We start from the raw sequence: 27,102 nt of genomic DNA, 5'->3' as shown, positions 1-27,102 counted from the left end.
TACTACTGACGATCCCAGAGGCTGACAGCAAGCTCTGGACGGCCTTGTGAACAACATGAGCACATGATTCCTTTAGGATTTGCTTATTCTACATTGAAGTCAGACATACATAGAGGGTTCTTCTTCTCTCATCAGTGCCCTCACAGACTTCCAGATGGTGCTGGTGTACGGTTGCCGTCTAGACTTGCATGCAACGCTGCAAACAAAGACCACCGTTCCACAATTCTGTCTTTGCTACTTAGCTGTGTTCCTTAATAAGTTTTTTAGATGAGAAGATGAAACCACAGAAACTTTCAAAGTTTGTGTAACTGGTTGTTTTTGCTATTCTCCCTTGGATGCAGATGTGCCAATAGTATTACCTCAATGAACAATGATAATAGGGGCTTCAATCATCAAAGAAAGAGTGCTCTGTCCACTTCCACGGGGGGTTCCAAGAGTCCCAAAAATATTGCCCATCTTTTCGGTCTTGTTGGGCTCTGACTACCCGTTCATCATCACTTCATTGATATTATAAAGGCCCTTTTTTGAGTCTTTCTGATTGACACAGAATAACTCTCTTGTTAGTCATTCTCTTTTCCTTCGATTTCCACTACAAAGCGCCGTCTGCTTTTACTGGACTGGACTGTTTCGCCAGCAATTTGCAGCTCATCATTCAATTCCGCCATGGCGGAACTTCAGATGGAGGCCCTCGAGCCCCAGAAAAGATACAACGCTCTCATCAGACCAACCGACGACGATTGGATCAGTGTTCACGACAGATTCAGGGACCTGCTTTCCCAGCCCACTCTTCGGACAGAGCAGGTACTGGAGTCGTACTTCACAGAGTATGAGCGGAAACTGTTCATGCCTGCCACGGAACCTCTGAGCTTGAGGAATTGTCAGGAGGACAACACCAGACGGTATCGGAGCTTGACCACTGGTAGATTCAAAGGTTGGCATCTCTCGTTGGCGACCAAGTTTACGATGCTATACTTTGGTCTGCCGGTTGAGCCAATCTTGTCCGAGCTGTTTGAGACCGCGAAGCCAGACTTTGACGTGGATGACGGGGATGAACTATGCGACGTTGAGGTTCGCCCTCCATTGAATTTTCTCACAGCCCATGACCAGAGAAACTACGGACGCGATTACATGAGAGGTACGGGTCCAACTTGCGCGTTATCGCCAGTTACTCACTGTTCATGCAGGAATGGAACTCCAATTCTGCACCATCCCTGTCCCAGCTTCTCAGATGCCGAAAGGCACTGCTGCCCAAGAACTCAACCTCCGAGGTGGAGGTCTCGATGACGACAACGACTTGCGGATGTTGGATGGGCGTATGTATGAAAACGCCGGGCAAGGACGCCAGCCAGAAGTTGTTGGGGAGACCGATGATGAGTATGAGCATGACGATCTCAATGTTCTTACCATAACAAGCTCAGGAGGTTTAACCAGACCGCCAACTCGAACCAGTGGTTATGGTGCTCAGTACCCACCAGCCAGCTCGATGCAGCGGTCTTCAGGTTTGACAATGAGCGTGTCAGATGCCTCTGCGTCTGCCACGAGCGGGCGCGCGACGAAGGTCCGATTCGAAGAAAAACCAGTTGAGACCCCCCGGGCGCACGACTGCTCTCCTCTTTATGGTTACCAAGGCCGAATCATGTTTAAGCCTGGCGACTTGTCCACGTTCGAAGCAGCGTCCAGGAAGCTCTTGTCTCTTCGAAGACGCGAGGGCTGTGATCTAGTACTCGTCGAGTTTGATCAAGTCTCCAGACAGGCCAGGACAAGCTTCCACGACAACATTCCGCTCAACCCCAACGGCCAGGTGGCGAACATCTTGAGACAGAAAGCCAATTCCGGCATCGAAACCGTCTGGTTTGTGCTTCGTCGGGGAGAACGGGAACCCAATGAGTGGGAACCACGAAAGGCTCTCTTCTCTTCTTCGCTGGTCAAGTTGAGCCACTTGGATGAGGGACACGAGAACGTCTCATATTTCAACCTTCCGTCCCATAAACCATTGTTTGGCGGCTTCAAGCCCTCAGAAAGCATTCGTTCTTTCCTTCAGCCCTGGGGCGCCAACCAGTACATGCCTTTTCTCACCACGGCGCAGCAGGTCCTGACAGGAACACCAGATAGGCCTGGTGCGAGTCATTGCGACATCGAAATTACTGCCGAGGATGGCCAGACCGGCGCAGATTCAACTTACTGGTATGGTGGCCTCGAGATGCACGCTAGCCTTTTGCATATGATGCATCCTTCCGTTGCCAAGGGAAGCTCGTTTGTTGTTCGAAGTTGTCCCTTGCCCGAGGACTGCATCGTGTTCTACTTGCCGGGAGGCATCATCAAATCAGCCAAAAAGTCGGAGAACCGGCAGTGCCATCGCCAGGCAGGCTCCAAAGACCCTTACCCCGATGCACTACAGAAAATCAAGGCGATGACTGAGGGTTTGGACATGCCCCAAGATATCTCGTATCGAATTTGGCGCGGAACCGACTACTTCAACCCCTTGATCAAGAATCCTGTGGAACAGTACAAGCCGGTTTCCTGGAGCCCTCGTGGGGGTAACTTTCAGAAGCAGAACCAAGATCAAGCGACGCTTTCAAAACTCATCGTCAATGCTGTTGACAATGTGAGGGAGCCTTGTCGGTTCTTCGTCATCCAGCCCTTTTATGGACGCAACGATTCGCGCACGATGGAGACCCCGAGTAACAGCAATGGCTCAGCTGCGTTCCAAGGAGGCTCGGATACAATGGAGACGTTCAAAGCAAAAGTTCAGAGCCTGTACAGGGATGACCCAAAAGTGCAATATGATCCCGAACGGGACAGCGTTCTCATAGCGCCCATCTACAAGAAAGATGGCCTCCCCAGGCAATGGAACCCGGTTCGTTTCGTCCTGAGGCCCGATGCCGCCAATTACGAGCTAATTATGGTTGGGCGGCTCTCTGTCGCGCAAATCATGCGTGTTACTGTCTTGAACAACGGCGATCTCGACTTCGGTAAGTATCAAGATGGCCGTGACCTTCTGCGCCTCGGTCACTAACTCTGAAAATAGTCAAAGGCGTAGCCAAAGAAATGGATGAGGGAAACCAATGGGGCCCTCGGTACGGCCAAGTAACGCCTTTGCGTCTAGAGTTGTCCCTGCCCCCGGTTGCCCAACCTGTCCAGAACCAACACTTGGCCGCTCAGAGGCAGAGAGGAGAAGTCAGCCGAGAGACATCAAGGGTACCCAAGCAGAATCTGCGAGAAACGAGCTGGGAAACGCAGCCGAGCATTTACGACAACGGCATCTACCACCCATCCTTCCCCATAAACGCACCTCCTGTCGAGTCTGTGATGCGAGTGGGAGGAGGACGACTGCCTATGATAACCAGGAACGTACTCACCGTTACAGAACAGCGCGAGATGCAGGGGGCGTTGTGGAAAACCCGCGGCATGGTACTGGACCGGATTTCCAAGTGCCCATACGAGGGCTGCGAGTTCAGCCACCGCGTGGACGAGGACGAGAAGCTCGTGAAACATCTGGAAGAGAATCACACCGGACAAAAGTGCCCCTGGTGCGATGATCGACTTTTCTCGTTCTGGTCTCGGAAACAAAAGGAGGCGCACTATAAGACTGCCCACGGGGACCAATTACGCAAGATGTTGGGCCAGGCCGAGAAATCCGTTCCACGTCCTCAACCGTCCCGGACTTCCACGGCTGGAGGACTGCACAATGTCAGTGTACCGTTGACATCATCGATATCCCCATTCAAGATCATGGAGCGAGCTCGGCCACCATCCGGGCCTCTGCCTCGACCGTCACCGCCGCCCAAGGCCAGCGAGAAGGAGGCAGACTACCGTTACTGCGATCGCTGTGGCCGCGACCATGCACAGCTCACGGGACAAGCCGAGCGGAAGCATCATGATCGTGTTTGCGTGCCACTCGCCGAGGGAGGTGGCCTTTGTACATTCTGCGAAGCATGCGGAGATGCTGAATGGGAGACGGAGCAAGACGCAAAGGAGTTTGCGCCGTTTGACGTATATCCACACAAGTGCCGCGGCACGGTTCATCTGAACAAGCCGCACTGCAAAAGGTGCGGGCTGTCAATGAAGGACATGACAGACATGGAGATCGACAAACATCGTACGTACTGTGCGGGCTACTGCGGCACCATGGGCTGTTTCTGCCCGTACTGCCAACGCCACTTTGTCAAGAATGGCACCCAGGATCCAATCAAAGACGTCAAGAAGCACATTTTGGAGTGCAAGAAGAGGGAACACGGCACAGCGACCCCCTACGAAATCTACCCAGAGACGTACTGGAAGGACCAGGACGCGCCTACAGATCCTCTGTACGTGGGACAGGACGCGTCTTCGATGCTTGTGAGAAAACAGCGTCGCCCCAACGGACCTACTCGCTACCTGAGCTTCCCTCTATTATGGTACGAGAGATCCGGCCCGGTGCCAACGCAAGATCCCCCGTCCGAATGCAAAATAGCTGGGTGTCGCGAACCTCTTTTTGGCCTGACGCCGTCAGAGGTTCTAGGGCACTTCGAGACGAACCACGGTGGTCAACCGCAGAAGCAGTGCCCGCTTTGCCACCTCTCGTTCATGAAGGCCAAGGATGAAAGCGAAGAAGAGAGGAATCCCGGAGAGGTGGAGGATAGACAGGCCCAGGTCGCCCACATGGAATGCCACGTCTACCAGCTTTGGGATCGTTTGGCTTCCGGAGGGCCTCCGCCACCGATTATAGCCCGCGAACCTTTCTATGCGGGCCACTCGCTTTGGGACCCCAGCAACGAGAGAGCCTTGGACCGACGAGACAAACGATGCCCGCACTTCGACAAGTGCGGCGCCATGGTGGGCTTCATGAACCAGAGACAGTGGAATCACCACATGGAAACAGCGCACTCCGCCGAGGACTTTGAATTGCGGGCGCCGCCGCGCGACAGGACAACCGAAATGCAGATCACATTTGAAGAACGGAGACGACAAAGAGAACGCCAAGGAAAGCCGCCCATGGCGGGCCAAGTGCGTCCTGTAACGAAGCCGAAAGAGCTGGGGCATCGGGCGGCGACGGGAGCTTCTGAACGAACGCCCATGCCGGCGGCTCCTGCCACCCAGCCTCAGAATCAACCAGGAGCTGGAGGCGGCCAATCAAGAGGAGATGCCCCAGGTAGCAGTCGTGCCATGCCCCTTGGTCCCGAGGCAGCTCGCCCCGAAGAAGCTGTTCCAAGAGCAGGCCACCCGGAGGGAGGGAGCTCAAACAAGCAAACCGAGACACAAGCGGGTGGTCCTCCCAGGAAAATCGAGGGCCCAGCTGCAAAACCAAAAGACCACACGGAGAAGCCCAGAAAGCCCGCGGGGAAGCAAGCAAGTAAAGCACGCAGCAAGCCAGCGTTAGGCCAGAAGCCATCTTCGGGCTCGAAGCCAAAGACTGCAGCTCCGTTACCGAGCTACGACGCGGGCGATGACTTGTACTGCTCGCGTTGCTTCCGCAAGGCACCCAAGAGAGGGTCGAAAGCACAGATCCCGGACGGCGATCCAACCAGACAAGAGCAGATAGATGTGAGTACTACTCGACAACCTCCAAACGCCATTGTGTTTGATGGCCAACTAACTGGAACTTTTCTTTCACCGTTTCGTAGGCTCATTCAGATCCGGCGAGAAGCTGTCGAATCCGACCACAACTGGGCCGTGTCAAGTACAATCATAATGGGGAGCCCCTCTTGCCAAGCAGAGTTGGATGGATTCCGAAGGGTAATTTGAAGTTCAAGGACATCAGAGATGCCTTTGTCAGAGACAATCCCCAGCTCGAGACAACCATGTGCCCAACCGATGCACAATGGAAGCGGACATATTCGAAATGGGCACACGATCCGAACAATGAGAACAATCAAGACGTTTGGGGGATGCCTTATCGACCCCGGGAGGACCAGTATGCGGGAGACAGCGAAGAGGATGACGGAGATGAAGCCTACGTACAGGGGTCGGAAGATGAAGGAGAAGAGGACGAAGATGAAGACATGGACGAGGATGTAGAAGAGTCAGAAGGGGAAGAAGGGGCGGGGCAAGAGGGAGAGCAGGAAGACCAAGGAGGCGTGGATGATAGTGACGATGGGGCAGAGGGCAATGCGGATAGCCGTCGTAGGAGGAAGCGTAAGCTGTTCCGGGGGGTTCATACCCGCGATCCAACATATCGTGATCGCGGGGATGGGGACAATCTGAGTGAGGGGGATCCAAGCGAGTTGGTGCCAGAGAGCGGAGATGAGAGAGACGGCAGCACTGGATCTGGCGGCGGGAAGCGGAAGCGTCATGCCATGCAATCAATGGGTCAGGCGCAGGCCGACGAGAAGACCCAGACGCAAGAAAGGGAGCGGAAGAAGGCCAGGGTGTCTGAGGGAGGCCAGGACAAGGCGTAACTGCGTGGGAGCGGGAACGATGGTGGAGACATGCCAGGCTCGGGCTGCCGCGGGTCTTTGGTGTCCACGTGGGTGGACTTGCGGCTTTCATCGGCCCCATCCGAGCAGCAGTGAAGCAGGAAGACGTCGTGTAGTGACGCACGAACGCCGTTGGTTTCGAGTTTATCATCAGCTGATAGTCTGGTAGCGTAGATATGATTTCGAGGTGAGAAAGGAGTGGCACAATACCGAGTTGGGTTCCAAACAAAGTCTGTGTGTATGTGTGTATGTGTGTGTGTATTATAGAGAGGGAGGCATCCATCCGTTCGTTGCTCGCTTCAAACATGTCGTCGTCGTCGTCGTCGTCGTCGTCGTCTCGAGGTAGGTGTACGTATCATTCCCGTTGCAGCTTCCCCATACCAAGCTAATCCGCATCCGAGGTGCACAGTCAGCAGGTACGTACCGTATATGCATAACTCGTCAGGTCGTCTGTTTATGCAAGCCACCTGACCTGATTTATGAAGATTGTGTCCCCACCCTCTTAGAGAACTTTTCTTCCAGCACAAAAAGGATCAAAAAGGCGCAATCACGCCATCGCCCCGGTCAGTCACCTCATCGTCCAAGCTCCACACCAGAGCCGCGCCCTCGACGTCGTCGTCCACCAAACGAAACAACATCTTGCCCGATTCAGCCATTCTCCTTGCCAATGCCTCCAATGAAAGCGCCGCGGCGTCTGTTTAGCGAGCTCTTACGGCTCTCGACCCGGCGGCCCGTCCCTCTCAGTCCTCCTCGGCCGGGATGCCTCCTCTCCCACGCCTCTGCTTGCTCAGCACACCCCCGACCGACATCCGCCTCACCCACCTCCTACTCCCCATCCCCCCCTTCCTCCTCCTTCTCGACACGCTCGATCAGGGGCCGTGAGAGCCAGGACCAACTACGGCATCACCCAAGTACACGACCAAGCGCCGGACGCGAACACCCCCCACGCCGCAAGGGCCCGGCCACCGTTCGCACTCTGCTCGCTAGTGGCGGTCTCCTCTCCCTCTTCGTCGGCCTCTCGGAGCCCTTCCACCTCCTCCACGAAGACGACGCGGTGGATGCCTCCGCTCCGGCAGCCGTCCCCGACGACCGTGACCCGTCCCTCCCCCGCTTCACTCTCTCCGAGGTCCGCAAGCACGATGCCAAGTCCAAGAGCCCCTGGGTAACACAGGGCGACAAGGTCTACGACATAACCGAATGGGTCGGAGCTCATCCTGGAGGTGATGTCATTCTCCGCGCTGCCGGAGGGAGCATCGACCCCTACTGGGATATCTTCACCATTCACAAATCGCCACACGTCTACGAGATCCTGAACCAGTACCTCATTGGCTTCATCGACTCCAATGACCTAGTCGACGGCAAGCCCGCTACTCAGGAGATAGAAGACCCCTTTAAGCACGACCCAGCCCGTGACCCTCGGCTCATCACCCTCACCCCCAAGCCTCGGAATGCAGAAACGCCGCCGGAAGGCCTGGCTGACAGCTATCTCACTCCCAATGAGCTTTTCTACGTGCGCAATCACATGTGGGTTCCCCAGGTCGACGACACTTCAGACTACACCCTCAAGATTGAGCTTCTTGACGGATCCGTCAAGGAGTACACCATCGATGACCTCAAGACCAAGTTCAAGCCTGCAACGGTCGTGGCGGTACTGCAATGCTCCGGTAACCGTCGAAGTGACATGACCCGCCATGCTCGGAAGACCAACGGACTTCAGTGGAACGTCGGCGCCATCTCCTGTGCTGAATGGCAGGGTGTCAAGCTCTCGGATGTCCTCGCCGATGCTGGTTTCCCTGTTCAGCAAGCCATGACCGGCGATTCGGAAGCAAAACACGTTCAGTTCTCAGCCCTTGAGGCCTATGGTGCATCAATTCCCATCGAATCTGCCCTCGACCCACGCGGCGACGTTCTGCTAGCTTACTCAATGAACGGCAAACCCCTGCCGCGAGACCATGGCTACCCGCTCCGCGCTCTTGTGCCTGGTCATGTCGCAGCTCGATCCGTCAAGTGGTTGAGCCAGATCACCATTTCCGACGAGGAGAGTCACAGTCAGTGGCAGCGCAAGGACTACAAGTGTTTTGGCCCCAACGAGACAAGTCCTGACTGGGATCGCGCAGCGCCCATTCAAGAGATGCCCATCACCAGCGCCATTACAACTGTCAGGCTGGGTGACTGGAAGACGGTGGAGAAGAACCTGGCATCGGGCTCGAAGAAGGATAGCGGCCGCGAGGCTTCTCTTAGGGGATACGCTTATTCCGGTGGCGGTCGCAGGATAGTACGCGTTGACGTTAGCCTTGACAATGGCAGCACATGGGACCAAGCCGAGCTACTCGACGACGAACATGAAGCCGCCCCGTCCAAGGCTGGCCACAGGTCATGGGCCTGGAAGCGTTGGAGGTACGAGGGCATCATGCCCCTTGGCGAGCCTGGTGATGAGGGTAAGAGGTGCTCTACTCTCCTAGTCAAGGCGACGGACGAGGCGTACAACTCGCAGCCAGAGAGCTACGAGGCCATCTATAACCAGCGAGGCAACCTAGCCAACGCCTGGCACCGTCTAAAGGTGTGCTCCGAATGTACCAGCCAAGCCGCAGTGGCTGCCAATTGAGAAGTGACGCGGCGCGATCCCGAACAAGAGTTGCGGGAGAGACGGGGCCAAGGATCCATTGAGAATGAGGTCTCGTTACCTCCCTGGGTGTTTCCCTCCCCTTCTGGTAACATATGATTGAAATGGCATAGGCAGGCGTACAACAGAGTTACAAAGCAACCGAACAATTTCTTATTTCACTTTATCAAGAGGCCGTGGTCGCGGCCCGGCGTCCCTCCATCATGACCCTAAACTAAGCCTTATCTTACTATACTTTACTTCATTAGCCATATTTCATTAGCAATTCAAGCCTGTTGCCGACCTAGGTACACCTTGATATCCTCGGTTTTGGCTGGTACTTGAGATTGTGCCTTGCCTTGTTCCATCTTTGAAAGACGCAGTAGTGTCTCGTCGCACTAGTGGACAAGGAAGACACGTGCGAAACCCCAGTTGTGTGCCACACTGTTACAATGACCGGCAGGATGCAGTCAGCAGTGGCTGGTTTGGTTAGAGAGCATCGCGGTCCATGAAGACGGCCGAGCACGAAAAGGGCATGGAGGCAAGGAACACACAGCCTAGGACGACTTGGTTGTCGCGTAGCCAGCCGGCTGTTTGCATCATGTCCATCTCCCAGCACAGATGGAACTCCAAGGAGCATGGAGGACACCCCCCCGGGACAGGTCAAGGTGGCCGGAAACGGTGGGCAAGCCCCCAGATCCCGAGGACGAAAGACAATAACATACTAGCTCCGTCCATCTCAACCACCCTCTTCCACACCTACCGAACGTCCCCAAGGTATCACGTTACTTCTCGGGCGTCAATCTACAGAACCGAGGAGACTAGACATATAAAAGGGCAACAACATGTTCGTCCTTGTGATTGGGGACGACACACAAACCCATTGCAAAAAATCAAGACTGGGCAAGATCTTTTTGTATCATTTTGGACAGGGAAAGCGCATTCAAGTTGCCAATCAAGTGAAAAACTACGTATTCCTGAATGCGCTGAGTTTACTGCCAATCCCCCTTTTCTACATGAACGCCGGGTAATATACAGTCTTCCTCGCCTCCCTTTGCCAAATACAACTCCGTGCCAACGACCGAGTATCACTGGCCTTGTTTCCACGCGAGCGTCTTAGTCATCATCGGTGTACCTAGGCCCACTAGCCGCCGGTGTCTCAGGAGCGCCGTACGCTGCAGGTGTAGGTGCGCTATAGTACGCAGACGACGAGCCGAACCCGCTGGCAGCAGGAGTGGGCGCACCAGCAGCGGGTGTTGGAGCCGAATCGGCACCCCATCCACCTTGCCACCCGCCGCCAGGAGTCGGGGCACTTGCAGCAGCCGGCGTAGGCGCCGAGTAGGCACCAGGTGTAGGGGCGTTGAGAGCACCTGGTGTTGGTGCACCGAGAAGGGCGCCGCCAGGTGTCGGCGCATCGTAACCAGATTGGCCAGGCGTATAACCCCACGAGTCGCCCCCGCTGGCGCCGGGTGTCGGCGCAGAGCCACTGCCATACGCGGGTGTCTTGGAGCCAGAGCCCCAAGCATCCCCTCCTCCGTATGCCGGTGTCTTCGACCCCAGTCCGAAGGCATCGTGAGCTGGCGTCTTGGCGCCCGATTGCCATGCCGGCGTCCTCGATCCTCCACCGTACGCAGTGCGGTTGCCATCGCCGTAGGCAGTTCGTGAACCATCGGCCCAGGCCGGTGTACGGGATCCGGAGTAGTCTGGGCCGCTGGACTTCCAAGCTGGAGTACGCCCACCAGTCGGCGCAGGAGCTCGTCTATGTTAGCGCTATATTCAATGAAACAAGTGGCGTTGGGCATTCGCTTACTTCTTGAGCCCCAAGCGGGCGTTCTCTCTGGGCCGTTGGTAGCGACTGGTGTCCTGCCTCCCTGCCAGTCCCCATGTCCGCCACGACCGCCGCCCGGAGGACCGCTGTGACCTCCGCGACCCCGGCCGTTGATTTCAATCTTGGCGCCGGTGATCTTGTCCTTGAAGCTCAGGTGATCCTTGGGCACGGTAATGGTCTTGCTCTTCGTGTGCAGCTCCACTCGGGCGTGGGTATCAGTAGCGTCCTTGACGATGCCCAAAAGACCCTTGTAACCGCCCTTCCTGATGATGACAGTCTTATCGATCGCACGGTCGCGTCCTCCAAAACTTTTGGGTGGCGCCATCTTGCTCTCAGAACCGTTAGGGTTGCGCTTCATGGCAGGGTTCATCTGATCCAGGTTGGGACCAGCCGAAAGCACACGCCCACCCTTGGCCGCGATAGTGTTGACATTGCCAGCCTTGGTCACAAAGACACCGGCGTTCTCGTTACTGTCATTGTTGTGCAGGAAGACATAGGCGCGATGAATGTGGATGATCTTGCCCTGGCGCTGTTGACCACCATACTCTCGAACGACATCATCAAGCCTGATCTCGGAGCCGGTCCTGTCCGCAGCCACGGCGATTTTCCGCTTGGGAAGTTTGTTGGCAATCTGCGATGGCATAACTTGCCGTGCATCTCCGTTCTGGTCGAGGACGACCACCGATTCGCGATCAACCTTAACAATGCAGCCGACGGTGGTAGGATCCAGTTGGACCAGATCAAAGAGCTCGTACTGGCCTAGCGAACCCTGTCCGCCAATGTCACTTGCTTCGCGCAAATCCTTGCTAAAGACGGTGACTTCAGTGTTGGTCTGGTCTGTCAAGAAGGTGACCCTGTCTTCCGATATCTTGACAACCATACCAACCTCGTCACGGAATCGGCTGCCGCTGGTGACCTTGACGTGATCGCCGATTCTGAACCGCTTTCTCAGGCCCTTGGTGGGGACTTCGATGACTTGACCCGCCAGGACTCCCTCGGTGACTTGCATTGTAACAATATCGCCTTGGACATTGGTAGCTTTTCCAACAACACCCTTCTGCTCGCCTTCGTAGACCTCAATGATATCGCCGGGCAGATAAGCGACATTGATGTTGCTGTCCTTGAGGCTGGAGGCAAGGGCCTTGAGGTCGAGGTTCTCAGTGCCGTCCTCGGCACCAGAGGCGAATCTGGTAACTTCCTCCAGGGTTGGGTTAACGTCCGTAACCACCAGCTGCTGGATCTTGATATCCTTGACCTGAAACCCATTTTCGAACTCGTCGCCCATGTAGTTCCAAACCTTGGTGGTTGGGTTCCCCTGGATGTGTCTGGGATGTCGCTTGCGAGCTTCAGTCTCGTTGAAGAGACGTTGAGGAGGGCGCGGTCCGGCCATGCCAATAGGCCGCTTTCGCTTGCCATCAGCAGTGAGGGCAGAGGCAAGAGCGTCGTCTCGCATTCCGTAATCAAGACGGGGGATGAAGCGAACCCTGGCTTCGAGTCCATTCTCGGTAACATCGATGACCTGGGCCAAATCCCCGGCGTGTTTGGCAGGTTTGCGTAGCCTGACCCAGGCGCCAGGCTCCAAAGTGGGTGTCTTTGTGACACGAAGCAGGTCGGGCATGTCCTTGATGTCTACGAGGATCATCTTGGATCGAGGGTAGACGTTGAACATGCCGTCGAGTGCAACCATGATGTCGGTGGAACGGTTAGCTTCGACATAGATGTAACCCTTCATGACGGAGGTTGGACCACCACGTTCAAAGGCCGAGATGATGGCCAATTCGTCCTTGGTGCCCATCCTTTCCTCGATGCGTTTCATGATGGAGAAGACCACCTCTCGCTCCTTGCCTTCCTTGCATCTGACAGCCCAGATGGTAGGGTCATCAACACTGGGCATCAGCAGGCGCTTGGGAACAACGGCGGAATCCCCAAAGCCCTTGTTTGGGCGACGATTGCCGTAGCGCTGGCGAAGAATCTCAGCCTGTTTTTCGGCATCCATGCTCGCCTCCATCTCGCGGCGACGGTCGAGTTCTCTGTGACGTCTATCATCGTCAAGGCCTCCGCTTTCGGCAATATCGTCGGGATGGGCGTTGTCGATGAAGTCCTCTATCTCCTCACCATCTTTCTCCTCATCCTCGCCGTCCTCTTCGTCGTCAACCTCGGCTTCGATATCGAAGAAAGCGGCGCGGCGGTCCTTTCTGCGCTTGCGGCGGTGTCCCTAGATGTAGCAGAGTCAAAAACCGGTGCTTGTTGAAGCAGTTTGAGAGAAATGCATCATGTTGCGGGCGTAGACAGCTACCTGGCATTTTCCAGATGTGTATGTATGTATGTGAACGCTGTAGGACGGCGCAAGCAGGGAGGCTTACCTGTTGTACATCGTCCTCGTCCTCATCATCCTCGTCCTCGTCCTCGTCCTCTTCTTCGTCATCATCGTTTTGCACGACATCATCTTCCTCTTGTCCCTCGTCATCGTCATAGTCGGGAATCCTCGACTTTGACGGAGCAGGAGCATCATCGTCGTCGGCAACGGGGCTGCTTTCGCGTGCGTGCCTGTTGTTGGTATCGGGTTCCTCGTCGGACAAGTCGGCGGGCGCGGGATTGAAATCATCCTCCTCCTCCGAATCATCGTACCGATTGTGGTCGCTAGATGCCATCTTGGAGACGAGGGGGGTTTACTCGCGATGTGATAGCGGGTGGTATTGGAGGATGTGCCGAAAGTGAGATTGGTTCGAGGTGAGACTGCCAGCCAGCAGAGCAGCAAGGAAGGGGAAAGCGATTCCTCCAGGGTCTTCCCCGACCCGATGGGGAGGTGAGCCTGATTAAAATAGGTGGGAAGGCACGAAAATGCAGGAAGCCACGGCAAACCTGGACAACCGGGTTGGAGGACTGGACGGTTGAATTTAGGTGAAGCAAGTTCGGGAAGGGGCAACGAAGAGCAGAAAGCTGCATGGCCTAAACCAGAGTCACAGCTAAGGGCAACGCGACAGCAGTCCACGTCCGAATCGAGACTAGCGGGTCTACGCACTGGCTGCTCAGGCCTGAGGCAGATGACAGAGATACCTACCCAGGTACCTACAGTTTGGTAGGTAAGTACGTGCCTACCAAAGGTACCTATGTAGGTGGTGTCAAAGCTGCATCCAATTTATTATGGGCCGCCACCCCGTGTTTCCTCCCATTCCGTCAAGCCGCCTGAATGGAATCTCTTTCGGTGAATACACTAGAATCATATTCGTATCATACACCAACTCCTCCGGTCGAAGTAACAAATTTCGAGAGGAAGAGGCTTTTGACGCGTTCTACAGTTCAACCTTTCTCGCCTGGTTTTGAAGAGTGAGAAGAGAGAACGCAGACTTGTTAAGATGGACTGCTCCTGATGTTACTGACGTTCCAATAGAGATACTGGCTTGAGGGGACTGCCATCAGCGGAGCAGACGTACGCCGTTGGTTTTTGGACTTGGCGGAAATCATTGCAGTAAGGAATCCTCTAGTTTGGTGTTTTCCAGTTGCAGGTACAAATGTAGGTCCGATGGCCTAACGGCAACTGTCTCGGATTGTTGCAGCTGCATCATTAACTGAACCACGATTTTGAGAATGCCGTCTCGACGTAAAAGCCGAGCCGGCATAACCATATTCGTCAACGTAAATCCCCGATCCAGCTAAAGTCAACCACACCAGCGAACAATCACGGATCTCCAACCCTCCAGGATTACCCCTATATCTCATATCTCTCATCCTGGTTGTTATACATATGAGTTTCCAGATGGGATGGAATATATCGCCATGAACATAGTGTTTCTGAAGCAAATCTTACTGGTCGGCTATATGAGTTGTCACCTTGCTGAATTTCATACTTTGTCAGACCCTTTCTTTCGATTGACCGGTTTGCGTCCCACAGTGGTACAAAGAGAGTTTACGACAATAGTATGACGAAAAAGGGAAAAAGGGGATGGGTTGCAATCACCCATAGTGGATAACACGATACAGCCTACTGTGTGCGGGATTGAATACAATGGGCTCGAACAAGTCCCTCGGGCGCTCGAAAGATATGACGGACCAAAAGTTATGGGGCAAAGTCGTCGCGCTCAATGGCAGCGTCTCCGGCCGGAATCCAGGACAGCATTGCCGCAATGGAACATAGTGCATACAGCTTGTAAGGGACGATGGGAAATGACCTGTTGGACTGATTGGCTGCGGGACGAGTACCGCGCGTTGATCATGACATTCCGTTACTCTTCTCCCCCCTAACTACTCCCGTCGGTATATAGCCATCCATTTTTGTTCTCCATCGCCGACACTGCAGCCATTGTGAGTCACGGAGGGCGTCGTTTGATCATCCCCACCTCAACTATCCCGATGGAATCCTTTGGAACATCACGCACGGTTGTCTCCTACAGCCGGCTCGATAGCCCATTCCTAAACGCCAGGCTTCGCGATGCATATTTCACAAGTGACCAGCCAGATCTATGAACAGGGCAGCAAGACGGTCAGATGAATATGCTGCTCGTTGTCCTCAGCCCTCTTCAGGCACCGGCTCGTCCACACGTCTTGACCCCCCAGAGGCCTCTGCCAGCACTCACTCCCAGCCACTCCCCTTGATCGTTGGTCGAGAGGTGTGGAACCCACGCAAGATTGCCAACCTCGTAGTCGCACTGCCAGCTGGCATATGGGCTTCGCGTGTTATCTGGTTGAGCGGCACCGTTGGCAGGAGGTCCACCGCTGAGGGAATGGTTGTTGTAAACGTCCCAAAGCAACACCTGACAGTCGTCTGCTCCCGATGCCAAGACTCCCCGCCTCGTAGGTGACCACTCGATGGAGTTAAGGGAACCTCCATGGCCCCGCAGCTCGAGAAGGGCCTGTCCGGGATGCCTTACGTCAAGGATGCGAATAACGTTGGAGTCCTGAGCAAACGTGGCCAGCAAATGAGTGTCGTGAGGTGAGGTTGCTAGTCTGAGCAGAGGTGGGGGGTTCGACATGGTTTGCTGCGCAAGGGTAGGGCTGATGCGGCCACCATTGGCATCTGATAATCGTTCAGTCTCACAAACCAATATATAGAAACATTCAGCGGGGCATACCTCTATCATCCTTGCCAGTAGGTTCGTAAATGATGGTACTATGTTCGAGACTGCGCAAGTCAAACATACGAACGCTCCCGTCTTGCCCACAGCTCACGAACACGTCGACACTGTTGGCACAAAAGCGCACATCGTATACCTCTTTATCGTGGGCAATAAGTTGCGTCTTGGCCGTCAAAGACGGAATATCCCAAATCGTGCAGGTGGTGTCGATACTGGATGTGATTATTAAGCTTGGGGAGACAGTGTTCCAGTCCAGCGAAGTCAGCGGCGCGGTATGGTCGGGGGTCTTTGAGTTGGAAAGCAGCGCAAGAGGCGTTAATTTCGTAATGGCGGGGTCCCTTGCCTGCCGGGTGATGGAGTTGCTCTGCGATACAGGATTCTCGGAGGGAAGAGACCACAGACGGAGATGGTCGCCGGACGTCGCAAGAAGATCGGTTGACTGTTTCTGGGACGACGGTGGTTCCCAGAGCAGACGCGTCACGGGATAGGAGTGTGTGGCTTCGGCAACCTTTGAAAATTCGAGGTTGAACTTGGGCGTGCCTGGTTGGTAGACGTCATTGGGCGTCGGCACCATCTGGGTATCGAGGATTTGGATCTGAGGGCAAACGGGTTAGTGCGGATTGGCGGGCAGTGGGACGAAGATGTATTCTTACATAGTTGTGACCATCCTCCAGATAGCTACCGACAGCGAGTTTCCCTGCACCGTTGCCCTGGGGAGGCCATTTGCACCAGTCAAAGGCGTAGAGGGCCCAAGGGGCGAGGTAGTTGCTGGTACCAGGCTGGGCATTGGCCAGCTCGTAGGCTACACTCCCCGGGACACCATCAGACATGCTCGAATCGGCGCGGGGACGGATATCGGCTAGGCCCAATGGTGTGTTGGAGATGTTTCGCTGCGAACCGGGAGCATTGTACTTTTGCTCCGGAGGAGACATGAATTGCGATCCTGAGCCGCTCGGGGTGGTTGGGGTGTAGGGCGCAAAGGTCGAGGCACCTTCGTAGCCAGCAGCCGGGGAGGAACGGGAGTAGCTGTGGGACAAGCTCAGATTCGCGGGCTTTGAGGGCGTCTGATAATCTTGCGACTGCTGGGGCTGCATCGTGGACAGAGCAGGCGCCGTGTTGGCGGTGACGGCGGATGGGCGGTTACCGGGGCCACCAGGCTGCAAGACGTTGGGCACCGATGAGGTGTTTTGGTACTGGGGGGCGTTTGGCGATGCTTGATCCAGTTTGATATGAGGGGTGGCTGGGGCGGCGGACGAAGATGAGTATTCGCGAGGCGACAACTGGCCGTGCTGCATCATGCCCGCTGGCATGTGCAATTCTTCGTGCTGGGAGCTGTAGGTGCCGGTGCGTCGCGGGGTGCCGGACTGGAATTGCGGCGGCGACTGCGGCTGCGGCTGCGGCTGCGGCTGCTGCTGCTTTTGTTGCTGCTGGTTCATGGCAGGTACAGAGGAAGAGGAGGGTGAGGAAGAGGGATCGGAGAACAAGGCGATGGAGGGGTTAAGGCCCGGCGGCCCTGATGTCTCAGTCGCAGTGGAGTGGGCTCGCAGCGAGCAGGTTGAGTCTCGGTGCGGCTGCAGGCCCTGGGCCGGAAGCAGAGCGGCGGGGATGGAAGCACGCTGCTGTTGCTGCTGTGAGTGTGACCGAGAGAGAGAGTGAGTGTGCGGGTTGTTATTGTTGGAGGAGGAAGAGAATGAGGGGGAGTACGAGTGCGACTGGGAACTGGAATGGTGAGGCTGGAGGGGGCGGGCGCAAGCGGAGTCGTCGGCCGTGGCGGCAGGCGTGAATGTGGCCGTGTGGCCGCCTCGGTTGTTGCTGGCGTTGGGTGTGGTGGTGGTGGTGGTGGTGGTGGTGGTGGTGCCGTCGTCGTTCTCGGAAGTATAGTACTCGTCGTCCCAGCGGAAGTTGGCGACGGGGGGTTCTTTGGGCAGCGGTGGCCCACTGGCGGGTGTTGTCGCGCTTGCGGCTCCTGGAGTGTATTGAAGAGACGAGGTGGGAGGAGACAAGGCGGGGCCGGACGCGGCGAGAGGCTGATGGTGGTGGTTGGGTAGGAAGTACCCAGACTGGCCCTGCTGCTGCTGCTGCTCCTGCTGCTGATGCTGGGGAGAACACAGCGAGGGCTGCCCGTAAGACGAGTACTGGGACGATACCGACGGCCGCTGAGAGTGATGGTGGGTGGGTAGCGGCGGGCGGTGATTGTTAGCGTTGGCGGTGTTGGCAGAGGCAATGCTGTCAGTGGTAGTGGCGGCAGCGGTAGGAACGCCAATGGAGCCCAGTGCCCGTGCCGCCTGGTATAGTGCCGACGACGCGCTTAGCCGGTGCTGGTGATGCGGCCGCCATTGCTGCTGTGGCTGCTGCAGTGTCTCTGGGTCAATGCTCTGCTGAGAGGCCGACCGCCGATGGCCTAGGAAGTGCATCATGCTCGATGAGCTGCTGTAATGGCCGCAACAAGGCGTGAGACGACGAGCTAGCAGAGCAGTTCTTCGCGGTCGGTACCTAGGTAGGTATACAGGCAGGCAGGTACAGCCAACTAGTTCAATGAGGCGACGTCCAAGTCTGGAAACGAATCACAAAGAGAGAGGAGGAGAGAGGTAGGGGGAGGGGGAGAGATAGAGATAGAGCAATGAAAATCAAGACGTAAACGAGAAGAGACAAGAGAACGGGACGTTGGAGACGACGGCTCCTGATCTTCACCGTCCCACCAAGAAAGAGAGAGAGAAAGAGAGAGAGAGAGAGGCCAAGGGAAAAGAACGAGCAGCAGTGCCGCCGAGAAAGAGCGGACGTCGCCGTCGCGTCACTCGCTGCCTCTCTCCAGTATGGCAGACAAATGATACATAAGAGAAACAAGGAGGATTGTGTATGCTTTGAATCTTGGCTTTTCTCTCTTTTTCTCTGTCTGCCTCTCTCCCGGGCTCTCGTATGGTCTCTCGGTATGTTGTCTATGGTCTATGGTCTATGGTCTATGGTCTATGGTCTACGTTGCTGTTGTCACAGCAGGGTGGGGGTCTCTACGACATAGCCCTGACTAAGAGACTGCCAACCAGTCGATTGAGGTGGGAATGGGACTGTGGCCAGCCCGTACTGCGCGAGGGGAGTTCGGACACGTTGGGCATGGATCTGGGCATGGACCGAGACGGAAGCGCGGATGTAAACGCGGCCGGGGGACGAGGCATGGAAGGAGAGATGGAAAATGTACCGAGTATTCGCAAGAAAGAAGGAATTGGGACAGCCGCTCTCACAAAGTGCTTAACCAGCTCATTGTACCTATCTTCTCGGTATGTATTTCTGGCCGCCACCTGTCCCTGTTCTCTTACGGCAAATAGTCCGGCATCGTCCTCGACACACGATGAACGATATACTACTACACTACACCAACACTGTATAAGTAAGTGTATACACTAGTATTTCCCCTGTTGACGGCACGGGTTGCCGCTACCCGAATCAGTAATCGATTCATTGCGCCGCAAGCTAGAGCGGCAGCACGAAGCCGGGCGGCCATGTCATGTAGACCAGGCTGCGTTGGTATGGATGTTGACCCAACGGAGGGCATTGTCGTATAGGTACAGAGTAGTATCGGGTGTATTATAGCACGCAATGGATGACAGGAGAATATGTACATATACACTACTTGATGCTTGTGGGGGTGTGTACGGAGTATATGCGGGTAATAGGTTAACAGCTTATCGGCATGACTCGATACGCAATTAGGTAGCTCCCTGTAGCTTTCGACCCGCCTGGTGACGTCTGCCTCGTGTACTGCTGTTCACAGTGTGGAGGTTCCAGAGGCCCCCAGCCCCCCAGCTGTGAGACCCCCCTACCTTACCTTGGTACCGGCCGACCGTGGCACATGCTCAAAGCTCGTGAGCATATCGAGCTAGGTGTCTAGGCGTCTACATATGTACCTACTTTACTCACTCGGTTTGACTCTTCATGTTTTGCATATTACCATGTTTGCTTAGGCGCGTTGCATCCCCCAGCTAAATGCAGGAAAATCCCGATCGTCGTTCATAGCATCTCGCCGCGTTACGAATCCTCAAGCTCACTACTCATGCCTATGTCGTCTCCTCGTTGACGCTCTTCAGCTTCACCCATATCGTGTCCTCTCTGACCCCTACGACTTAGAACGTCGACTTAGCCAAACATCATTGTCAACCTTCCATAACTACCTGTTCATATTCGCCTGCTACAGCAGCAGCACCCATGCCACTCGATGGCACCCGGCTCACCTAGATTTCTCGATCGCCTCTCGCCGACACGACAGAAATCTCCCATTTTACCGTTATACACGTCCCACGCGAGACGCTCTAACGACTACGATCTTGACGACCTGTCCCCGAGACTCGATGAAGCGCTGTTGCCAGAGTTGCCGCGATCGCCCATCACCATGTCCAGAAGGCGCTCTCCGTCCCCCGCAGATCCGTGGGACGACCATACCCCGAGTCCAGCCGGCTCAGTCTCCAAGATGAAGCCCAAGGCTATGTTTGCCGGGCCACCCCCTCCCATAGCTACCTCTGTGCTGCTACAGCCGCCTGCCTCACAGACTAGTCGTACTTCTCGGGATGGAACGGTGGATACGGAGAAAAGGACCAAGGGAATAACGGCTAGCCAGGTGATGTTTGGAAGCATTTTTTTCGACCACGACTCCCGCGACCAAAGCATATCTCGTGTAGACTCGGTTTGGCGTAATTTGCAGCACCGAGAGCGGTCCCTTCAGAAGGAGGTACAGCGCTTGCTTGATATGCAAGCCACTGGACTAGTCTCTGGCAGTGAATCTCTCGAACCCAACGCAGGAGGCCCCGAAACATGGAGCGACTCTGGGAGCAGCACCCCAACAGGCACGTTTTACTCTACCGCTACCTCCAAATCACGTATGATGGCGTCCCTGGATCCTCCGGTGCGCGCCACTCCCCGAGGCGACATCATACCAGTCCGGCAGCCCAAGTCCTCGGGTCCACAAGGCCTTCGGGCCGCACGCAACGGGCTCCGACGGGTGTTGGCGGCTCTGACCGAACTCAAAGCCGAGGAGAACGATTACATCGAGTCGTCGCTCTCCCAGCGGAAAAAGGCCCTTGAGTACCTGGGCAACTTGGATGCGCGCAGGACCAGCATCTCAGCCGAACTGCACAGTTTGGCAGACGACGAAGAGGAGCCCCTGGCAAAGGAGCTCCGAGGCCTTGGGGAGCAGCATGGATCCCTCGGACAGGAGATTCGCCAACTGGAGGAAAAGCTCATTGGTATGCGAAACCGACAAAGATGGCTGGAGCGCAAGATGGAAGATGTTCGTAACCGCCGAGAGGCTGGCCTCAGCGGCTACAGGGGTGCCCTAAAAGAGGTAGAGGGAGAGGTCGCGTCCCTCCTGCGCCGGCCTCCTATCGAGCCTCTGGATTTGGAAGTTGTCGAAGCCACAACACGCAACGAGCCTGGAAATGCCATCAACCCCCAGGACCCGCCCGGAGGAGCCGATTTCTTCCGTATGATACCGGCGCGGCGTACTTTGAGCATGGCAAAGGATTGGTGGGAAAGCGAAACAGACTTATTACTGAAGCGCAAGATGCAGGTTGCTAAAGATCGCGATGCGCTCGAGCAAGGCACGGAGCTGTGGCAGGAAACGATAAAGCTAGTCACCAGCTTCGAGGCGGACTTACGCCAGTCGTTGAGTGACGGCAGCAGTGCCACGGTCAAGGGTAAGCAGCCTCAGCGAGCAGGCCTCGAAGGCGTGGAGGCACTACTGCCGAGAATGGGAAAGGTCATCTTGGAGCTGGAGGAACACGTGAGGACCGCCGAGCGCAACAGCTGGAACCTCTTGATCTGTGCCATTGGCGCCGAGCTTGAAGCTTTTCGAGAAGCCGAGGGCCTGCTTCGAGCTAGTCTACCACAGTCCCAGGCGGCTCCTCGAGTTGCAGATGTTCAGGAACCCTGGCCCAACGATGACGGTTTACCACATCAGTCGACGCAAGCGGACCCCGGCGAGGCATGTACAGCACGGAGTCACCACGAAGAGAGTGACAACGAGGTCCCGCCCGACTTGCTGGTATCACGGTTGGAGGAGCATGATGATGGACATTCCCTTATCGGATCCCTGCAAACGTCATCATCGCGACGGGGCAGCGAGAACGAGGTGCCGCCAGAGTTCCTGGCGGAGCACGACAATGAGCATGATGGGAACATGAATTGATCAGTACAGCGCATACTTGTGCTATCTGGGCACATGCAATTTTGAGGCTTTTCCCCAGGAAACCATGGGCATGGCGATAGTAAGGAGTTTTAGGATCAGTGCATCTAGGGTGTTGCGGGTGGACACGGGCAGTTCTGCGTGAACTCCCATGAGTTCGAGAATGAAGGGTAACGGATGGACGAAGGGATGGGAAAGGCGCAGGCACAGATTTAGGATACCCCGCAGATTATGATTCAACATGGTAGCGTTAATCGGAACGGTTAACAGACCCACCATTTAGACAGACTCCTCCACAGCATGTTGGTTTCCCCACGATGCGGTGGCCCTCATCGTCACAAGGAAAGCAAAGCTACCATACCAGTATATGCATGCAAGGCGTGTAAAGGGAACTGAAATTGTGGCGCATTGGATTGGTCGGTAACCTCGGCTGTGTCTACGTCTCGCCAACGAGGACGATCCCGAAAGCGGGGTCCGGGAGCCCGGTTGTAAGGACAAGGGACACGGGGGAGACCGCAGTAGTAGCCTGTGCCCAAAAGGGCTGCTTATAACAATAAAACCAAGAGCTCGCCGGCTGAGGCATCTGGCTCCTTTCTCCTCTCCCGAGTGCAGCTACAGAAAGCCTGGAATTTGCCTGTGGCACCCATGTGGACAGATATGCTGAGGTAATGAACCGAGAAAATTGCATCAACGGATCAGCCTGCCGACGTACCCCATCCCCTTCACACCACCGAGCGGCACCCCCATATCACATTCTTCCAAGCAGCCGGCGAGCATTTCAGCATCGTGCTGAAGCGAGAGAAAGAGAGAGAACGAGGTTGCTGTCTCGGGGGCCAGGCGAGGCAAAGCCTGACTCCGGCAAGTCGTCGTGAAGAGGCAGATAAAACCCGTCACCCAAGGGCAGAGGTCTGCCGATATCCATGTCGATGCCGATGCCGATTTACCGCGTGCGCTCGAACCAGCCACTGGAGCCAGCGATAGCAACCGACTGATCCATCACCCACTCACCAACACCGAGGTACTTGTCGATCCACTTCGAAACGTCCTTGTTCTCGCCGGCAGCTCTGTCTGTCTTGAAACTGGGTCTGGCGATTCCCAGAATGGGCACATGTTAGCTGCCAAGGGCCCGTCTGTCTTGTGTGCCCGAGGCCAATATTCGCATGGAGGGGTACTCAAACTCACGTCAGGCCGGTCGATCGCTTCATGCCAGCGAGGAAGGCAGACACTGGAGAGAGTGTGCCGAGTGTTAGCCTACGGATCGATGTGTACCCGACACAACAAAACACAATAGGGGAGGGAGATGTCGAGGGTAAACCAACAGAGCACCGCATCAAATGCGTAGTGTGTCAAACGTCCAATCTTCGACCACAGGCCCAGAGTCAGCAAGTTGAGGAGCTAGTAGGAGGTTAAGACTGCGCAAAGCAACATCGAAGCTAGGCAGCAGGCGAGCGAAGCACGAGGGCGGGCCCGCCAACAGCCAGACGAGAGGAGGCTGAACCAACCATTGTGGAAGTCGTAAGAGAAAAGGTCTGTTTTGTTTCTGGTTTCTGTTCGTCGTTTGGTAAGGGGAGGGGACGCGATTTTTCGTTGAGCGTTTCGATTTGGCAGTGTTGAAGAGGCTGTTGGTCTCGCGGGATAAGGCTACGTACGGTCAGAAGATGTCGGTCGGGTGATTGTCATGGGATAGCCTGCCTATGCCTAGGTGGACACGGGAGGTGGGCACTGAAGGTTGGAGACCCCACGGGCCATGGCTGACTGTAAGCGTTAGTAGGCAAGTGTGCCCGCCTCAGGCAGCTGCCGGGCCGCGAGACAAAGACTGTGTGGGTCTTTCCGATAAGGAAGGGCGATAAAGGACTGAGGCGCGTGGGTTGTACCTCTCTCAGTGGCTGAAGTACCTCCCTCCTCACCTGCCCGCCATACCTGGAGTACCAGTCTGTCTGTTTCACTGGGAGAGCAGGAAGCTAAGCTTCTGGTTGTGTCGTCAATCATCAATCATCAACCATCCACGAAACTCCGAATCCAAGTGGAGAGGGAGATTTGTTAGCCTAGCTAATGCAGGCTTCAAGCTCCCTTCTTTCTTCCCTGCTTCTCTTTTCTTATTTTTATTTTTATTTCATTTTTCTCGTTGATCGGAGGGGAGGGTCTTCTCTCTTTCCCCTCCTCTGTTTTTCCTCTCTTTTTTCATATCAAAGTCATCGTTGTATGAATCTGAGTAATCAGTGACTGCCTTTCAACATTACCTGATTTTCCCCGCGCGACTCTAACCCTGAGATATGGAGATGGTTCAATCCGGGTCGCCGACAATTATCGAATTGGCTTACAATAGCGCCCTCGCTGAAGGGGCGGTAGCTCACAAACTTTGCTCCTCCGCGGCACATGTGGGAGCTAGAAAGGTCCAACGGTCTACCGGCGATGATCCACTTCCGCTTCATCGATATATCCATCCACAACCACATTAGTCACATCAACCCCTACTATCCCTTTTGGGTGACTGACCTAAGCTGTTGCCACTATAAGACTGAAGCAAGCATGTGTTGAAGTGAATACTACGGCGTTGATGCGCAGCTCACTATGCATATACATTATGCCATATATACTAAATGTTTTAACTGTGTGTATAGGAGGATATTAGAGTGCCCTCTGCGTCAGGTGAGATTTTAGAGTAAGTATAAGGCAGGCATAGATAGACTAGCAATAGGTAGCAGTACACAAAAAGTATAGGTGCGCGTGACAAAATCTTACGGTCGAGGGAAGGGCGTTCGAGTGCGACGACGAACAGCATCTGAGAGGGCGGACTCGGTGGCGGCCGGACTACAGGCTGCAGAGGGTCAGTCGTTCAGGGTGACGGAGGAGCATATTTGGCTCTTTGGCGAAAAGGACATGGGGTTCGACGTCGAGGGCATGACGGAGGTTCCGCAGGGTGTCGAGGAGTTCGAGTCCGTCGGCTGATAGCAGACGCCATGCCACAGGAAACAACTGCCCAAGGTTCTTGAAGGACCTGGAAAGTGTGAATTATGGTTTAAACATCCATTGAAGAGCCGTGAAATCTCCTTAGCATTTACCAAGATGACAAGGAAAAAGTATAACCACGTGACCTACCCCCTTAGTCCTACTACCTACCTACCTTGGGGCTGCCTCGAATTTTCAACCTACCCAGCTACACTCGCAACTTGCTGCCTTGTTATCTTTCTCAGATACCCTGCCTACCTCATGCCTGTCTATATAAGAAGAACCGGCTGTCTGCGGACTGAACTGAAAATCTTTACAAGCAAGTCACATCCTCCTTTTCATCTGCAACTCTCCTCTGTTAGTCCCACTGTTCGTACCACTGCTCATCTCTCTGCTCATCTAAAATCTGACCCTGCAGCAGGAGACAACTCGTTGGACGCTATTCTTCAAAGATGGATCCAACCGAGGATAAAACTATCTTGCTGGACCACAAGCACATTTATGCTCGAGGCACCCGCCTCATTCTCAGCCCTCACAAGCCGCTTCGCCCTTACGGCTCAAACCTGTACCCGATCCCAGAAGGGATGACAGAGGAAGACATGATGTTGCCTCGGGAGGAGGAGACGTACTCGCTACGCCAACAGGTTTTCGACCGCAGAAATGCGCCTCGGAAAAGTAAGAACTATCGGCATGACAAGGATGCCGAAATGGAGGTTACTATTGTAGACATGATTGTCGGTAGCCCGGGTCCCGGCTACCGCCCTGGTTCTCAGAAGCTCTTGTGCCGCGTCAGTAAAGCACCATCTACCTCCCCAAGCAAGCAAGAGCAGGAGATGCCATCCACAGGGCAGTACCTTTTCCTAAAGGTTTACGATGCCTTGTTCTGGCACAAGCACCTTGAAATCACTGAGCGTAACATCAAAGTTACAATCCTTGCCGACTCGGCCTTTAGTGACGAGTTTGGAGTTTATCACTTTCTCCACCAAAAAGGGCTTACTGGATTCGACCACAGACGCACTGGATACGCCGCTATCGCTTCGCGGTTCTATGGAGGGTGGAAAACCAGTGTTACGAGTCTGAGTGACGAATTCTCAAAGAAATCCCGACAAGTTGCTATTCTTGCACTCGAGTATGTTGACGGCGTCTCTCTGGCATATCTGTTCAAGGCTTCTGGCCCTTCGCAGCGAACAGTCACGCTCTATCAAGACAAACCACCGACGAGAAGCTTTCACACCAACCAAGATCAGCGCATGCAGATTGTTGCTCAGCTTTTGAATGGCATTGTCTCACAGGAGTACCTCGGTCTTGATGGTGCCGAGCTCCACCCAGAGAAGGTCATCATCACGATGAAAAGCTTGGACAAATATCTGTCAAAACCACGGGCAGTTCTTGTTGGCTATAGACAGGCAATCCTTGACAAATTACGGACAGAGCCCGCCCAGGCGTGGGCGGAATTCGACAAGAAACTTCACCCAATCACACGATTCTCGTGGGAGATTTTGGAAGACTTTGAAGGATGGATTCCTGCCAAGTGGAAACCCCCTGAAGACGACCCGGACGACACTCCAGATCTAGATTACTGGTTTGTTACAACATTCGGCACTATAAAGCGAACCAACCCTGATTATGCAGCCTTTACCCGCAGGAAGCCGCGTGCTGTTGCCATGCCTGAGGAAACAAGCACTGCGTCCGGGAACACTGGCGCCGAGATGAAGGAAGAGCCCTAGGGCGGCATTTCCTCAGACTCTGCGACTGTCTCGGACGACTTTTGGGGAAAGCAAGCTCCATCCACGCTCCTAACCTCGGTGGAAGCTGAGAACGAGAAAGATGAGGGATCTGGAGCTGAGTCTTCGGGCGACCCCATGACACAGTCGCAACCGTTGGCTGGAATTTCGGGTGGACAGGACCTGGACACTCACCCTGAGGCAGGCGATATGGAGTCGGAGCTCAATGACATGCTCGCGAGCCTGGAAGTCGAGGACGGTGACTAAGGCGGAGGCTGCGGTTATTGAGATTTTGATCTGTACGACGGCGAGGCAGAGTCTGTAATTAATGCTTTTGGGCGGTGTGAGTGGCACCACTACTAC

General features: G+C 55.1%; 7 protein-coding genes across 7 annotated transcripts; 4 read left to right on the top strand and 3 right to left on the bottom strand.

The window, feature by feature from the left end:
• Nucleotides 1-663: 663 nt before the first annotated feature.
• On the top strand, nucleotides 664-6,377 carry GLRG_07116 (uncharacterized protein; the record flags this gene model as incomplete). The annotated part of the gene is made up of 5 exons (XM_008097801.1): nucleotides 664-1,135; nucleotides 1,185-1,374; nucleotides 1,513-2,972; nucleotides 3,029-5,523; nucleotides 5,604-6,377. 5 exons carry the CDS (start codon nucleotides 664-666, stop codon nucleotides 6,375-6,377), a joined length of 5,391 nt encoding a protein of 1,796 aa, XP_008095992.1.
• A 685-nt stretch (nucleotides 6,378-7,062) lies between these two features.
• GLRG_07115 (oxidoreductase molybdopterin binding domain-containing protein) lies at nucleotides 7,063-9,000 on the top strand (the record flags this gene model as incomplete). The annotated part of the gene is made up of 1 exon (XM_008097800.1): nucleotides 7,063-9,000. One exon carries the CDS (start codon nucleotides 7,063-7,065, stop codon nucleotides 8,998-9,000), a length of 1,938 nt encoding a protein of 645 aa, XP_008095991.1.
• A 1,113-nt stretch (nucleotides 9,001-10,113) lies between these two features.
• On the bottom strand, nucleotides 10,114-13,476 carry GLRG_07114 (uncharacterized protein; the record flags this gene model as incomplete). Its single annotated transcript, XM_008097799.1, has 3 exons — nucleotides 10,114-10,751; nucleotides 10,808-13,040; nucleotides 13,189-13,476. 3 exons carry the CDS (start codon nucleotides 13,474-13,476, stop codon nucleotides 10,114-10,116), a joined length of 3,159 nt encoding a protein of 1,052 aa, XP_008095990.1.
• Nucleotides 13,477-15,342: 1,866 nt separating this feature from the next.
• On the bottom strand, nucleotides 15,343-18,311 carry GLRG_07113 (WD domain-containing protein; the record flags this gene model as incomplete). The annotated part of the gene is made up of 3 exons (XM_008097798.1): nucleotides 15,343-15,839; nucleotides 15,895-16,492; nucleotides 16,551-18,311. 3 exons carry the CDS (start codon nucleotides 18,309-18,311, stop codon nucleotides 15,343-15,345), a joined length of 2,856 nt encoding a protein of 951 aa, XP_008095989.1.
• Nucleotides 18,312-20,104: 1,793 nt separating this feature from the next.
• Nucleotides 20,105-22,069, top strand: GLRG_07112 (uncharacterized protein; the record flags this gene model as incomplete). The annotated part of the gene is made up of 1 exon (XM_008097797.1): nucleotides 20,105-22,069. The coding sequence occupies one exon, from the start codon at nucleotides 20,105-20,107 to the stop codon at nucleotides 22,067-22,069; it is 1,965 nt and encodes a 654-aa protein (XP_008095988.1).
• Nucleotides 22,070-23,012: 943 nt separating this feature from the next.
• Nucleotides 23,013-23,271, bottom strand: GLRG_07111 (uncharacterized protein). Its single transcript, XM_008097796.1, has one exon. It carries the CDS (start codon nucleotides 23,174-23,176, stop codon nucleotides 23,063-23,065), a length of 114 nt encoding a protein of 37 aa, XP_008095987.1. The 5' UTR covers nucleotides 23,177-23,271; the 3' UTR covers nucleotides 23,013-23,062.
• Nucleotides 23,272-25,467: 2,196 nt separating this feature from the next.
• Nucleotides 25,468-26,742, top strand: GLRG_07110 (uncharacterized protein; the record flags this gene model as incomplete). Its single annotated transcript, XM_008097795.1, has 1 exon — nucleotides 25,468-26,742. The coding sequence occupies one exon, from the start codon at nucleotides 25,468-25,470 to the stop codon at nucleotides 26,740-26,742; it is 1,275 nt and encodes a 424-aa protein (XP_008095986.1).
• Nucleotides 26,743-27,102: the final 360 nt, after the last annotated feature.

Source organism: Colletotrichum graminicola, assembly GCF_000149035.1.
Source record: "Colletotrichum graminicola M1.001 genomic scaffold supercont1.28, whole genome shotgun sequence".
NCBI lineage: Eukaryota > Fungi > Ascomycota > Sordariomycetes > Glomerellales > Glomerellaceae > Colletotrichum > Colletotrichum graminicola.
Note: the sequence above shows the minus strand (reverse complement) of the source record. Positions and strands in the feature narration are given on the sequence as shown.

Coding starts and splice junctions, on each gene's coding strand:
- GLRG_07111 (XM_008097796.1), bottom strand. CDS start 23,176: ATGTGCCCATTCTGGGAATCGCCAGACCCAGTTTCAAGACAGACAGAG.